This window comes from Helobdella robusta (assembly GCF_000326865.2).
Source record: "Helobdella robusta unplaced genomic scaffold HELROscaffold_109, whole genome shotgun sequence".
NCBI classification, from domain to species: domain Eukaryota; kingdom Metazoa; phylum Annelida; class Clitellata; order Rhynchobdellida; family Glossiphoniidae; genus Helobdella; species Helobdella robusta.
The window spans coordinates 294,217-309,512 of NW_008703612.1; the positions used below are offsets into that span (position 1 = coordinate 294,217).

A 15,296-nucleotide genomic window follows, 5' to 3' on the forward strand; every position below is an offset into this window, starting at 1 on the left:
ATTTTCATGCCAAATTGTAACCTTCAAATGAAAACTTGAACACAATCTGTTCAGAAACTCGTTTGGTACCCTTCACAAGTTCTGGATTTGGAAGCTTTTTAACGATATCTTCAACAAGGACTCCGGATAAAGTCTGTGACTTTTCTGGAATAACAAATCTTACCGATCTATCGCTATCAAATGATCGTTTCTTCTCAAGATATTGTTATAATACTCGCTGTCGTAACCGATTTACGATGCGACGGTTCAAATCTTCGATTGAATAAAATACTCCAAACAGTTTTTAGTTATTAAACTTTATTTACAGAAGAAATCAACTAATCGTTTATTTCCAGCAAATTCAAACTAACGCAACAATTAACTTTTAAATTGTTCAAAATCTATCGCTATGACAACGTCAACAAACAAATCAAATATCGCTTTTAATAATTCACCGAATCGCTATTCACAAAATCACAGAGTCACGAATTTACAAAATCACGAATTTCACTAATCACGAATATCACTAATCTTCTTGCGACGTGCGCTTTTATACTCTTCGCAAGCGTCGTTTCTAGATTCTTCTTGATGGTCCGATTCTAGCATACTCTAGAATGCTCCAGTCACTAGAACATTCTAGAATACGCTAGAATCTAGTGCGTTCGGTAGGACGGTTATAACATTACCCCCTTCTTAGTTCTGTTCGTCCCGAACAGCTTTCGTTCCGGTGTCCGCATGGTACGGAGCCAGTCTATCCAAATGAACGATCTTCGTTCTTGCTCTCGGCTTCCGATATTCCTGAATACGGTAGACGACGTCATTCAAGCGGGTGATGACTTGATAAGGTCCTTCCCACCCTCGCTGGAGCTTTGGAGAACGTCCTTTCTTTCGCTGTGGGTTGTACAGCCAAACTAACTCGTCGACAGCAAAACCGCCACTGCTTCTTTTCAAGTCGTATCTGGTTTTGGCCGCCTCTGTGTTTTTCATAATTTTAAGGCGTACGTAACGGTGGATATGGTTTAATCGCTGTCGAAGATTATCCACGTATTCTGTAAAATCAGCAATCAACGCCTCGGCTTTTAGACGGTCTTCTTGATACAAATTGAGTTCATCCAGTAGATTTTTGGTAAGTTCTTTGAGTCTACCTTTGTCAGTTGGTAGAACCTTTTCCTGTTGCTCCACATCTAATGATTTTACCAAATTTATTGATTGGCAATTATCTATTTCTTCGCCTTTTTTAATTTTAATAGCGTGTTTAGCGGTATTCATTATTCTGAGAGGAATAAGACCATTTTTGTTCGCTTCTACCAGGCATTTTCCAATGACCGCGTTCTGTACATTTGTCGTTGAGGTTGGCTCCATCAAATAGAACTGGTGGCCCCCAGGATCGCAATTCAACTTGCCTCATACGATGTTTTCAGATGATTGAGGTAGTTCTATGTCACAATCGACTGTCATTCGAATGCATTTTTCGTCGCTAACCCCCATTATCACTTCTGTATTTCTCCATCTAAGAATGCGTTTTTATAAGTCAATTTTGAACCCATATTTTGTCAGAAAGTCGACACCTATTATGCATTCGTCGATGATATCCGCGACTAAGAATGAACCTTCGAGTAACAAGTCGCCTAGCTGAACAGTACGGAGAATCTTTCCATAGACTGGTGCTGTTCCTCCGGTAGCTGTTCGAAGGATGTATTTGTTAGAAGTCTCTTTCTTCAGATTGGGTACCAAATCAGATCTTAAAATCGATTTCGTTGCTCCGGTGTCGACTGTAAATACACATTCTCGTTGATCAACTTTTCCGTTCAGCCATAGGTCGTTTCGATTTCGATGTAGTCTGGAAACGTTAATTACGGTACTGGGGGCGTCAATTCTACTAGCCAACCTCTGCCCCACAAAGTTGGCTCTTATTAGCTTTTCCGCCCCTTCGTTAGAAGGGGCCGATCGTGATACAGGATCATCTTCTCTTCTTTTGCGCCATCGTGTCGCGCAATTTCGGCAGTAGTTATCTTTTAGGCGGTGTTTACAATCACGACTTAGATGGCCTTTTTCACCACAAATCCAGCATTGGGGTACATCATGCTGTTGGGGTTCGCGTTTCACAACCACCTTCTGGTTAGAAGGGGCCGATCGTGATACAGGATCATCTTCTCTTCTTTTGCGCCATCTTGTCTCGCAATTTCGGCGGTAGTTATCTTTTAGGCGGTGTTTACAATCACGACGTAGATGGCCTTTTTCACCACAAATCCAGCATTGGAGTACACCATGCTGTTGGGGTTCGCGTTTCACAACCACCTTCTGGCAAGAGCATTCTTCATGTACTTGGCGTAGACGTACGTCACTTTTTGATGCTTGCTTTGCCGATTCAAAAGTGAGACTGTGCGCAACGGCATCCTTGAGTTTTCGTTTATCTGACAAGAGAAGGGATTGCTTGAGTTCCGAATCACGAAGGGCTTTGATAAACGTATCCAGGGCAGTTTCGTCTCTATGCTCGGGGTCTGATGTCGGATACGACAGCAATATCAACCGTTCGATATCTTGTGCCAGCTGCTGAATGGATTCACCAGATCGTTGCGTTCTGTTTCTAAGCTGAGACCGATAAATCTGTTTCATGTGTTCTTCACCATAACGTAAATCCAACGCGCTAACCAGAACTTCATAGTTGAAGTGGTTCTCCGCCGGAATCGTCTGAAGAACCTCTGCTGCTGAACCTCGCAGGGCCAGTATCAATGCTGTTGCTCGTTCTTTTCCGTTCCAACAGTTACTAGTTGCCGCTGCTTCGAACTGGGTTTTATAAACGTTCCAGGACATCTCTCCGTCAAATGCTGGTACCTTCAAAGTTCTTCCGGATGCGTGATCTAACGGCATGGCCATTTTTTTGGATTGCTCCAATTCTCGCTTCAATTTGTCTATCTTGCGATCTACCTCAACGGTCTGACGATCAAGTTTCTGCTCGATCATTTCTATTCTTGTTGACTGTTCTTCAATCTGTTCTGCCACTTCCAATTTTACGTGTTTTAGCTGGTCCTTGATCTGTTTTAACTCCTCTGTCTGTCGTTCGGACTGTTCCTTGATCCGTTGTTTTAACTCTTCTGTCTGTCGTTCGGACTGTCGTTCGGACTGTTCTTTGATCTGTTGTTTTAACTCTTCTGTCTGTCGTCCGGCTGTTGTTCGGACTGTTCTTTGATCTGTTGTTTTATTTCAGTTGACATACTAAGCAGAAGTTTCATCATTTTAGCGGTTGTAAACGTGCCTGTGCTAATTTCATTGTCTTCGTCAGCACCATCAAACTTGAATTCGTCTGGGTTCTTACCTTCGTCAATGAGAGCTTCTCTCAGACGTGCTACTAGTACTTCTTTGTTGCCACTTGTGACAAGGCTTCGTTTCTGTAGTTCTTCTCGTAGCTGAACTACGTTCAAACCACACAGTTTTGACATCGTTTTCTTTTTCTATGAGTAGTAATTCGCTAGTCGAAGATCCCACTTCTGACACCAATGTTATAATACTCGCTGTCGTAACCGATTTAAGATGGGTTCGGGTTGAAATCTTCGATTGAATAAAATACTCCAAACAGTTATTAGTTATTAAACTTTATTTACAGAAGAAATCAACTAATCGTTTATTTCCAGCAAATTCAAACTAACGCAACAATTAACTTTTAAATTGTTCAAAATCGATCGCTACGACAACGTCAACAAATAAATCAAATATCGCTTTTAATAATTCACCGAATCGCTATTCACAAAATCAGAGTCACGAATTTACAAAATCACGAATTTCACTAATCACGAATATCACTAATCTTCTTGCGACGTGCGCTTTTATATTCTTCGCAAGCGTCGTTTCTAGATTCTTCTCGATGGTCCGATTCTAGCATACTCTAGAATGCTCCAGTCACTAGAACATTCTAGAATACGCTAAAATCTAGTGCGTTCGGTAGCACGGTTACAACAATATGTTATTTCTAATTCTCCATCATCAGAAGTTGTATTATCAATTCGAGCAATATAATGACATTTGTTTTTCAAACTTTTCAATTCAACCAAGACATAATCGCCAGTTTTTATATCTCCACCGGTATTAGAAGCACAACTGATATCATTTGATTTTCTTATTTTGTTATAAAATGTTTCTGGATTCATTCCGATTGAAAATTGACTAGCATCTGGATTCATTCCGATTGAAGGTTGACTAGTATCTGAATTCATTCCGATTGAAAGTTGACTAGTATCTGAATTCATTCCGATTTGAAATTGACTAGCATCTAGATTCATTCTGATTTGAAATTGACTAGCATTTAGATTCATTCCGGTTTGAAATTGACTAGCATCTAGATTCATTCTGATTCGAAATTGACTAGCATTTGGATTCATTCCGGTTTGAAATTGACTAGCATCTGGATTCATTCCAATTTGAAATTGACTAGCATCTGAATTCATTCCAATTGAAGGTTGACTAGTATCTAAATTCATTCCAATTTGAAATTGACTAGCATCTGGATTCATTCCGATTTGAAATTGACTAGCATCTGGATTCATTCCAATTTGAAATTGACTAGCATCTGGATTCATTCCGATTTGAAATTGACTAACATCTGTATTCATTCCGTATGAAGATTGACTAGCATCTGGATTCATTTCAATTGAAGATTGATTAGCATCTGGATTCAATTCGACTGATGGCTAAAATAAGAAATTAAATTAACAAAATAAACTAGCAATAGATGATAAAATTCAATCAAAAAAAAATAAAAGATAAAAGCAAGTCGACTTTTTTATTTTATTATTGTGAAAACTATTTTAAATTATCTTAACCTCAACTTTAAATTACTAATTAGCAAACTTTTATTAAATTCAGTATCTGACAACCAATTTCTTTTAAAAAGTAAATTATTGGATTGAAATTATGATGCAATAACTTCCAAATCAAATTTATAAATTTATAAAATGTTCATGATTAAATTAAATAAAATTATAAGAAAATAAATGATATTATTTAATCTCACCGAGTTTATAATAGCTGGAAATTTCTTTGTCTGAATGTTGTAACATGTGCACATTGTTGGTCGTGTACAAAAACAACTTAGAATCCGTGATGATATACACAGCTCTGTATCGGTGTACAGCTGATGAACTTTCATCGTATCAGCGATTGCTGTTAATGACTGATGACAATAACTCGTTATTCTACCAATATCTGACCCTTCAATATAGTACAGTTTTACCTGTGAATCAGATTCACTCATCACCTTGAAAAGAGATTGTGCTGTTGTAATATCACAACCCATGTTCACCTTATCATCAGCTCGGCGTTTTAAGGCACCTCCAATGGCATCTGGAGCTCCTTTGCCATGCCCTGCTTAAAAAAAATTCCAACTTGCGTCTGTGAATCCGAGCTTGTAGATTTGAGTCGAAAGAAAGTAGAAATTTTGTTTGTTCCGGTACTGCGTTGTTGGCCCATCAGAAAAGAAATGCAATTTGGTAATGCCAGGATAACTTTCACGTAAATTCTGAAGTATAGATTCAATAAGAGCCCAAATTGCTGATGAATCCTTACGCAAGGATTCAGAAATACTGGCAAATGAAATTAGGCCATTGTATTTGTACAACACACCTGTATGTATAGTTGCTTGTTGATTACTTGCTCCAAAATGGCACGTCTGTATTGCAGATGCATTTTTAAAACCATAATTTTCAGAGAAGTCTATATGCAATACTGCTTCAGAATGCTGTAAACTTTCTTTCAGTAATTTGTAGGCTCTAAATTGGTGCCTTATTATAAAGACATGACGGCACAGTTCATCACGAATCTGATTGGAAAATAATGTCTTCAATTCATTCAAAGTCCCTTTCTTTAAAACTTTTTCTGTTACCAAATTGTCGATGGGTTTTTCAGTTTTCCAATCTATATTTAGCTTCTTCCCTGTTAATGTGCCACCGGCGGCATTCTTGTAAACGTTTTTTTGCTGCTAAAGTCATTCTACGGCAGTTTTAATCGATTTTTAATTTAATAATTAAACTGAATTATGTAAAATTTTTGGAATAATTTATTATTTGATCCATTTTGATTTTATAAAGTTCATTTGTTTAAAAGTTTTAAAAATGTTACATTGTGCCAGGAGACACTAGGCCCAGACTAGTAGAAGAAAAGAGGCTTTGCTTTTTTGGATTTTTATTTTAAAATTTTGACTTTTAATTTTTTTAACTATCGTTAATTAATGTTCAAATATTTTTTATATTGTTTTTATATTATGGGTTTATTATTATTATTAGGATGCCTTTGTAAAATGGCTTTTTGTCATAAGAAATACAGAATACAAAGAGTTTCTTTATTTTATTTTAATTTATTGGGTATATATATATTATATAATATATAATATGATAAAAAATTTTAAATGCAGCTATTTACTTTCAAATTTAAATCATATTTAGAACGTTTTGCTCAATGGATGCACATCTCTGATCAAGCAACAGTAAAGGCAATCAAAGTATTACAAGTCCAGAATCACAATGCTGCAGGCAACAATAAGAAAACTTATGAATGAATGTAATAAATTAAAAAATGAATTAGCTACATACAAAGGTTTTATGTTATGTAACCATAGCAAAATGAATTGAAATTTTGATTAATTTTTTGTTTTTTTTTTGCTTCTAGATAAAAAACTCATACCATTTAAAAAGAGTTAACAAAGTATATAATGATAGTTACAATGATGGCTTATTTTTATACAAATAAATTATCATCTCACAAGTTGCTTGGATGCTCTTTCACATTTCCAAACATGCAAACAAGTTTCTTGTCCCCAACAACCGGCCAGAAAATATATATCATATTTGATGCATGCCACATGCTGAAATTAATGAGGAATATGTTTCATTCTTATATGATATTTTATAATAATAATCCCATCAAATGGTGTTACATTTACAAAACTCAAAGGTTTTTTTTATATATCTCAATATCTAAACTAAACTTAATTACAAATAATTTCAGAAAAATGTGCATAATTGGCTTGGACAATTGACATATCAATAAATTTTAATGATTTTCAAATCTGCCAAGAATCAGAAAGATTATTAAAAATAAATAATTATTGTTTTAAGAAAAAACTTGTAATTGAAAGCAACATACTTCCACATGTGTCAACGAAGATTTATTTAACATGGAAATTCATTTCAATGATGTACAGAATGCAAACCACTATTATGAATTAATAAAAAAAATAATAATATCATATACAACATTAAGACTTTTAATTTAACTAAAGAGTTTTCTATCAACATGCAGTTTTAATAAAAGTAAATTAAATAATAAAATGCAACGAAAATTATACTATTTAAATTTATTAAATCAATTGTTTTACTGAATTTGTACAGTGCTTTTAATAGATTACATCAGAAGCAACCTTAGTTTTATCTTTTTATGTATATGTATATTTATTTCACTTTTCAAGATAGTTGAAAGATAAATTTATAATTATGTAAATCAAACATTTTGCAGTTATACAACAAATAAAGCTGAAATCCAGAAATAAAAAAGTAGGACTGATCTAACTACGAGTTAAGTTAATTACTAATTATAGCAAGATAGGTGTTTTATAATCAACAAGCAAGGAATATAACAATTTACACATAAATATAAAAATATACATGTTCATGATCTAGCACATTCAGGGTTATTTTATAAATTGTAATGTTAAATAAATATTATTAAACATTACATAACTATTCTATTAAAAATCAACAGTTGTTCGTTTTATAAAATTTAAATCAATAGCATAATGAATTTCATGTTAGCTTAATATTAATTAAACTATTATTTTTTTAATAATGTCAATTACAGTTAAAATAGTTAAGTTAAAGAATTTGATTTTAACAAATTATTATATAATTAATTTAATATATTAATAAATTATATATAAATCATAGCATTTAAAAAGTTAAAACCGAAAAAAAAGATTGTTTGGTTTTACTACCAAAAAAAATTTTAAAAACCTCCTCTGTGTGATTAAATTTGGTTTGGGTATGTTATGTTGAAAGCAAATATTCCTTTGTAATTTGTATTGTAAGCTTTGAAGTGTTGAAAGATTCTAGTTTAGGACAGGAATTACATCTTAATTTAAAAATTATTAGTTGATTAATTTATTAATTATTTATAACAATATAGATTGATGAGTTATATTTTTTAAATATTAATAACATTTCATTTTTACAATAAAATTTTTACCAACTTCTTTTCGTTTTCTAGATTCTAATAATCTAATTTAATTTAGGAATGATTCTTACTCTAATCATCGTGATTCGTGGGTGCTAGGAAAATGAATGAAGAAATCTTTATTTCAGAAAAATGAGGATCGCTAACGAACTTATTATAAATCTTCGATTTTTCTGATGCATCAGAAAATGGCAATATCTATTCTACGGCACCTTATAAAACTTAAAACTTCACGGAATGTTGAAAACGAAATAAATTTTAACAAACGAGATGAATGCAGATCGGCAAAGAGTCATTAACATAACTTCGGGAAGGCCAAGATTTTTTCTAATTATATCTCAGATTTTTCAAAAAAAACCAAAATGCTCATGAATAATTAATTTTTAGGAACTTGCTTCCAGAGGTAACTTGCCCGTTGAAAAAAATTTTCAATGTTAAAACGCTGGTAGGGCGATTCCAGTTATATAATTCTATGGGTCTTACTGCTCAGGGACAGTAACGGAGTGGAATATTCTAACATCAAATAATTTTTTTTTAAATCAAATCTTTTTTTAATAATTAGTTTCAATTCCGAAAATAGTTGACTGGTCAAAGACCTGTTATAATCACATAACTAAATCTTTATATCTAAAAACTGTTTTTCAAGAAATGTCGAGGAATACCAAATTTTCAAATTTAACAATTACCGGAAAATGACTCATTAATGAATCTCAGATTGGTCTTATCCATATAAATAGAATATAACGGCCTTCGCTCATTTTTGACGGTCGAACAAGGAGCTTACTTCCCGAGGGTAATTTTTTATCGCCCAAGTCTAAAATTACGATCGTATATTTACTAATTTCGGAATATTACTTTTATTTGAAATGTTTTAAAAGGTGATACTGGATGCTGTTTTAGGATAGATATTGCTGTATGACGGTTTTTGCATTTTAAATAAAAAAAATTTTTTGTGAACCACTCTAACACTCGACTCGTTAACGATTCATTAACAGTTAACTTAACTTTCTTTGTCACTATTTACGATGCTAGTTTTTATTACTTCTTTTCAACGAAACAACGAAAACAAAGAAGTAATAAAAACTAGCATCGTAAATAGTGACAAAGAAAAATATGATGCTATCGATGAAGAAAAGGAGACCAAAGAAGATGACCAGCCAATTAACAAACCTGACACCTAATTCGCATCAAAGTTCAATTTTACAACACCAAAGTTAATTTTTACAACGTCAAAGTTAATCTTGACAAAGTCAATATTTCCCTATATATACAACAAGGAGGACTGACGATGATTCATTCGGAATCGAAATATGGCCTTATTTGCAGCATGAATTAGAAAAATAAGTTTATTTTGAATTTTAATAAACTAAACGTTCACCAAAAAACTTTAGTGAGAAAAATCGAAAAAACGAACTACAAACATATTAACGCCAAACATTCGGTAAAATTTATAGAATATTGTAAAATATATATATATATATATATATAAATATATATATATATATATATTATATATTACAATTTATTGATATCTATGCACTGTAATTTAATGCAATTATTTTAATATTATCTCGATACTGTAATAATAACATTATATCATTTGTTTGTGTCTTTATAAAAGCTTATTAGTATACTAGCTAATATATCATTATCAAAATCACCACTATCATTCTCATTATCGTCATCATCTCAACCAACCACCGTCATCATCACCATTACACCATTATCATCACCATCGTCATCATCATCATCGCCATTATCTTCGTCGTCGTCAGCACCATCAAACCTTCAAAATTTTATCACGCTGACTTCTCCTGAAGATATTCTTCCATGACCAAAGTTCGGATCGTATAAAATGACGTTGGAGACAGGCTGTTGGTAATCTGGTGGCTGGATCTTGTCTGGAATGGGATAAGTTGGGTTTGTGTCGGAAACGACGTTTCCGACGTCTGATTGGATAGCTCCGGTTTGAATCTTTTTCTGATCATCCATCCAGCCAACCCTCCTCATCGCTGCCTCCGTTTGTGAATTTTTTTGAAACTTTTTGAGGTATTTTTCTCGATGTTTCTTCAAGACTTCCCTGTAGACGTTCTGAAGGTAAGTATTAATGCTCTCAATTTTAATAAAAGTTTTCATTTTTATAAGAAAATATTTTTCAAAAATTTAAAAACAATAAAATTCAAAAAATTCAAAATACAGAATTACTTTAAATGAAAAAATTAAATAAATTGAACAAAATTAAAAAAAAAACAAACATTATCCCTGATATATTTGACTCTCTCGATTCTGTCATCAACAATTTTTTCCATGTTTTCCCAGATGAATCTGCCAAACAATCCATTGAACTGGTAGATGATGAGGGAGAGGTAGAGGAAAGTTATTAGTGACCAGAAAGCAATGGCCAGTCTGTACCATTTTATGAAGCCCTCACTTCTTTGAAAGTTTGCTGGGAAACGGAATGATAATATGTTGGGTTAGGTTAAGGGAAAGTTTCTGTTAGAATTTTTGACATAATCAGAACTATATATATTATATATGATATATTATTTTCTAATTTTTTCATATACTCTGGTAGCCGATACAAGATTTTTAATCTTCCAGATCTCCAGGTCAAATCTTTACTGGTTTGATAAATAAACGAATTGTGAATTGTGAAAAAAGGAAATGGGATTGGTTAACATGTAAAATTAGATATTTCGCTACTAAAAATTGTGTAACTTATCAGGCTGAGAATCAATTTATTTCGTAACAAGAATTAACTATGATTACCATTTTTATGAATTTAATTATAACTGTATAAAAATAGATCTTTTAAAGATTATAAACATTTTTAATAAATTAATAGCATACCACAGAAACAATTTACACATCCCTGGTGTAAGTATGAACAAATGTTGAAAGCTGAGAACATCATATCACAACTAGCCTCAGTTTTTTAACTCCCCGTCACAAAAACCATTCACACACTTCTTCACAAAACTCACGATCTTCTCCAGGGATGTAATCGGCAAATCCCAAAGAAATGGCATAGAGAAAACAAAAGTAGAGGGTCTGATCGTACGGCCAGTTTTCAACGGAGCAGATGATTCCAGCTGGTATGAGAACGAGGAAAATTATGCCGAAAGTCAACAAAACAGTTTGCCTGAAGTGTATAAACACGTTGACACTCCTCTTCGTTAAACGTTTGTTCAGCTTCTTGAAGAAAACCTCCAAGAGTCGGTCGACTAAAAATCCGACTGAATACAGAACGATGTAGCTGTAATAAGAGATGCAGAAGCTGAAGACGATGCAGAAAATTCGGCCGCCTGTTGTCACTGGATAGGCGTGTTTTATACCTGGTGGAAATATATAGATGCATCAAAAAATGTTGTGACTTATGAAAAAAAATGTAAAAGAAGATACTCACCAATGCCAGTGACAATGGAAGAGGCGACAAGGATGGCTGATCTGACGTCGAAGGTCTCCCTGAAGAATGCCGAAGGTCTTGCGGTGCTGTTGCTGTCAGATTTGAGTAGCAGTCCGTTCTCTAGCATATCGGTGGTAATGTCCTGGAAGTCTGCAATGTCGTTTGGTGTCAGGCAGTCGTTGTTCTCTGGCAATTTGTAACGGTTTTTAAACATATCAATATACGTTGATGTCATATTAAAAATTGTTTTTCCGTAGAAATGTATGTAAAAAACACACATAAAACACACACACACCCATACACAACTAACAAACATACACACGCACACGCTAACACGCATACAGAGAGGAGTACTTATACGTAGATGTAACAAAATTTTCACAAAACACCAACAACAAACAGCATAGACGTTAACTAAAGTTCGAGAGAGAATAGAAGCGACAAACGATATCGCGTGTCGACAATGATGTAAGCACTTCGGTTAGGTAGTTTAAAAAAATTATTACTAACATTAATAACATTATCATTATTCAATATACCATTTGTTTGATAAAAGGAGCAAATTCACCGGCCCTGTCTGCCCCTGGACAAATACCCCCCCAAATCTCAGGTGTATTATTACACACAAAATAAGTTTAATTATTCTTAAAATATGAAATAAGCTAACTACTGAGATTCTCTGCGTGTGATTTGAAGGCATTATTAATTATTTTTAGTGCTATAGAACAACACTAATACTATTCCTAAACAAATGCAATCATCCTATCCAACAGGCATTTATACCCTTAACTCAATTAAAATATCTATAAATAGAAACAAGCAAATGAAAAATACTAGCAGCCAAACATACAAATTAATACACAAACATACAAACAATACAAACAATCACACGGGCAAACATACAAAAAAATACATATACAAACAGACAAACACAAGAATACCAACAAATCAATAGAATCACGATAATAAACAAATAAATACACAGACATACAGGCAGATGTACAGATACATACATACAAACAAACAGACAGACAAACAAACAAACAAACAAACAAACAAAAGAATACAAACAGACAAGCGAACACAAACCCAGCAGTCTGGCAAACGTAGAGTTAGCGCTCTTCTTGACGAAATCTTCATTAGGAGTTTCGATGTTCTTGAATATGACACCACCAATCAAGGAGTAAATGAGCAGCAGCGTTAACATCATTAGGAACGTCAGCAATTTCATTCTGGCTTCTGGATTTTACTTTTTTTTTATAATTTTAAATAAAAGTGAATCATCATTTTTTAATTATTTTCACGTATCCAAAATTAATAAATTAATTAAATGATAAATAAAAAAGATGACGAAGATGATAGTACTACTTAACTATTACCACTACTACTACTACTACCGTTATTACCACTACTACTTCTACTGCCATTACTCCTACTACTTCTATTACCACTACTACTACTACTTCTACTTCTACTACCACTATTACTACTACTACTACTACTACTACTATTACTGCTACTAATATTACTACTGCGACTACTACTACTACTATTACTACTGCGACTACTAATACTACTACTAAGTTTTAACAATATTAACGACGATAATAATTAATTAGCTAACTAATTAATTAACTAATTATTTAATTCCATTAATTAATTAATCATTAATTAAATAACTACATAATAACCAATTATTCATTAATCAATTACCCATTAGTTAATTAACTAATACATATTAATAAAATTAATCAATTTCTAAAATTAATTTTACTGATTTTAAATTTTAAATTGAGTAATGAAAATGTCTGATTAATTAATTAATCATTAATTAAATAACTACATAATAACCAATTATTCATTAATCAATTACCCATTAGTTAATTAACTAATACATATTAATAAAATTAACCAATTTCTAAAATTAATTTTACTGATTTTAAATTGAGTAATGAAAATGTAAATACATATCGCATCTCAGCTCTCTACTTACCAGTTAATGAGAAAGCGGAAAAACAACCGAAATTAATACTTAGCAATTTTATCACTAATTATAGTTAACAATTTATTACGTTATATTATATTATGTTATATTTTATGTTATGTTATATTATATTATGTTATTATATATATTATGTTATATTTTATCATTATTTTTAATTACTTAATGTTTAAGACATCGTCTTGATTGAAATGTTGAGTTATTGACTCGTTCTGATACATGTTACCTTAATTCTTTATGGATCATATAAAGCAATTAATTAATATACACTGTTAATTATTACATTATTTAATTATTAATTCAAGTATAATTAACAAGATACTAGCTTTAAATATTATATTATAGTTGCTTACTAATTTTAATCAAAGTGTATATAAATATAATTACATTATACATAATATATATATATATATATATATATATATATATATTAACAATGTTTGTGAGTGTGTGTATATGTGTGTGTAACAACGAGTGTTTCATCACGATCATTTGCTCTATTAATAAAACACACATGTATACATATTTATTTATTTATTGTATATAAATTTGTTTGTATATTACGCATACAAACATGTATATGTATGTGCAATGTATTTGTATTGTATATGTGTTAATATGTATTAGTATGAACGGTATTCAGATGAATGTATATATTTGCACTTAATAAGCAATTAAGTTTTCACATACAATTTGGTACATACATGTGCTGTACGTGCTAAATAGATTGCTAAATAGATTGCTAAATAGATTGCTAAATAGATTGCTAAATAGATTGCTAAATAGATTGCTAAATAGATTTCTCATGAATATTGAACACAATGATTAGTATTAATAATTACTGCATTTAATATTATACCAATAAAGATGTTGATTTTGTATAAACAAAGCTTAACAATGATACAACAATGCTACACTATTTAACCAAACTAACAATGTAAATGAATTAAGAACTTAATGTTATTATAGAGGGCAGATCATCATAATTAGCCAGCTAAATTGCTTGTTCGCTGTATTATTTTCTGTATATAATATATATAAACAAACACACGTAAAATCACAAAAACACTCACACACGCACGCACATACACACATGCATGTCCGTCAAAGATTTTCCAGTTTTGTTCGTCATCCTTGAGGATTCATTGTCTGATGAGGGGTTGGTCAATTGATAATTCAACGCCAGCAATGAACGCAGCTTCAGCAGCAGCAACTACATCTAACGCTTAACTATTTTAACACCGAAGATGGTATAGAAATACCAAAAAAAACTTTTTGTTCTGTAATGCGTAAAATAAAAAAAAATTTTGGTTTTGAACCCAAAAAACTTGAGAATGATTTACGATCAACCGTTAGAAAAATCTAAAAGTTAAATAGGAAGTTAACTAACGCCGAACATGCTGTGATTTTAATCAATAATTGCATATATATATATATATATACATATGTATATATAATATATAAAAAAAAGAGAGAGATAGCAAGAGAGAAAGAGATAGAGAGAGACAAATATCTTGCAACTGCTTACAATTTTAGCAACTGCTTACAATTACCGATTTCCTTAATTTTTCACAATCAATAATGAATTGCTTACAAATGAGTGAATTTTTACAATTTTTGGATAAATTGTACTCAAATATGAGAATAAATTACAAAAAGATGTTTATTTATTAATTGATTTAATCTGCTTCA

At 32.1% G+C, this 15,296-nt stretch overlaps 4 protein-coding genes across 4 annotated transcripts; all 4 read right to left on the reverse strand.

Annotated features, from left to right (window-relative positions):
- Window positions 1-1,944: 1,944 nt before the first annotated feature.
- HELRODRAFT_152989 (hypothetical protein) lies at window positions 1,945-2,235 on the reverse strand (the record flags this gene model as incomplete). Its single annotated transcript, XM_009012547.1, has 1 exon — window positions 1,945-2,235. A coding segment is annotated over one exon (291 nt), but the record flags the coding sequence as incomplete, so codon positions are not given.
- An 887-nt stretch (window positions 2,236-3,122) lies between these two features.
- On the reverse strand, window positions 3,123-3,419 carry HELRODRAFT_91682 (hypothetical protein; the record flags this gene model as incomplete). The annotated part of the gene is made up of 1 exon (XM_009012548.1): window positions 3,123-3,419. The coding sequence occupies one exon, from the start codon at window positions 3,417-3,419 to the stop codon at window positions 3,123-3,125; it is 297 nt and encodes a 98-aa protein (XP_009010796.1).
- Window positions 3,420-4,121: 702 nt separating this feature from the next.
- On the reverse strand, window positions 4,122-4,601 carry HELRODRAFT_151488 (hypothetical protein; the record flags this gene model as incomplete). Its single annotated transcript, XM_009012549.1, has 1 exon — window positions 4,122-4,601. A coding segment is annotated over one exon (480 nt), but the record flags the coding sequence as incomplete, so codon positions are not given.
- A 5,104-nt stretch (window positions 4,602-9,705) lies between these two features.
- On the reverse strand, window positions 9,706-13,895 carry HELRODRAFT_194911 (hypothetical protein). The gene is made up of 6 exons (XM_009012550.1): window positions 13,596-13,895; window positions 12,692-12,851; window positions 11,603-11,788; window positions 11,181-11,531; window positions 10,452-10,642; window positions 9,706-10,287 (listed from the first exon to the last, which is right to left on the reverse strand). Exons 2-6 carry the CDS (start codon window positions 12,831-12,833, stop codon window positions 9,985-9,987), a joined length of 1,173 nt encoding a protein of 390 aa, XP_009010798.1. The 5' UTR covers window positions 12,834-12,851; window positions 13,596-13,895; the 3' UTR covers window positions 9,706-9,984.
- Between the last annotated feature and the right edge of the window lie 1,401 nt (window positions 13,896-15,296).

What these genes read in the sequence shown, in the direction of transcription:
- HELRODRAFT_194911 (XM_009012550.1), bottom strand. Translation starts at nt 12,833, where the DNA reads ATGAAATTGCTGACGTTCCTAATGATGTTAACGCTGCTGCTCATTTAC. An exon ending in TACGTTTGCCAGACTGCTGG is followed by an intron (nt 11,789 to 12,691) that starts GTTTGTGTTCGC and finishes ACAAATTGCCAG; the next exon opens with AGAACAACGACTGCCTGACA. An exon ending in TTACATCCCTGGAGAAGATC is followed by an intron (nt 10,643 to 11,180) that starts GTGAGTTTTGTG and finishes TCCGTTTCCCAG; the next exon opens with CAAACTTTCAAAGAAGTGAG.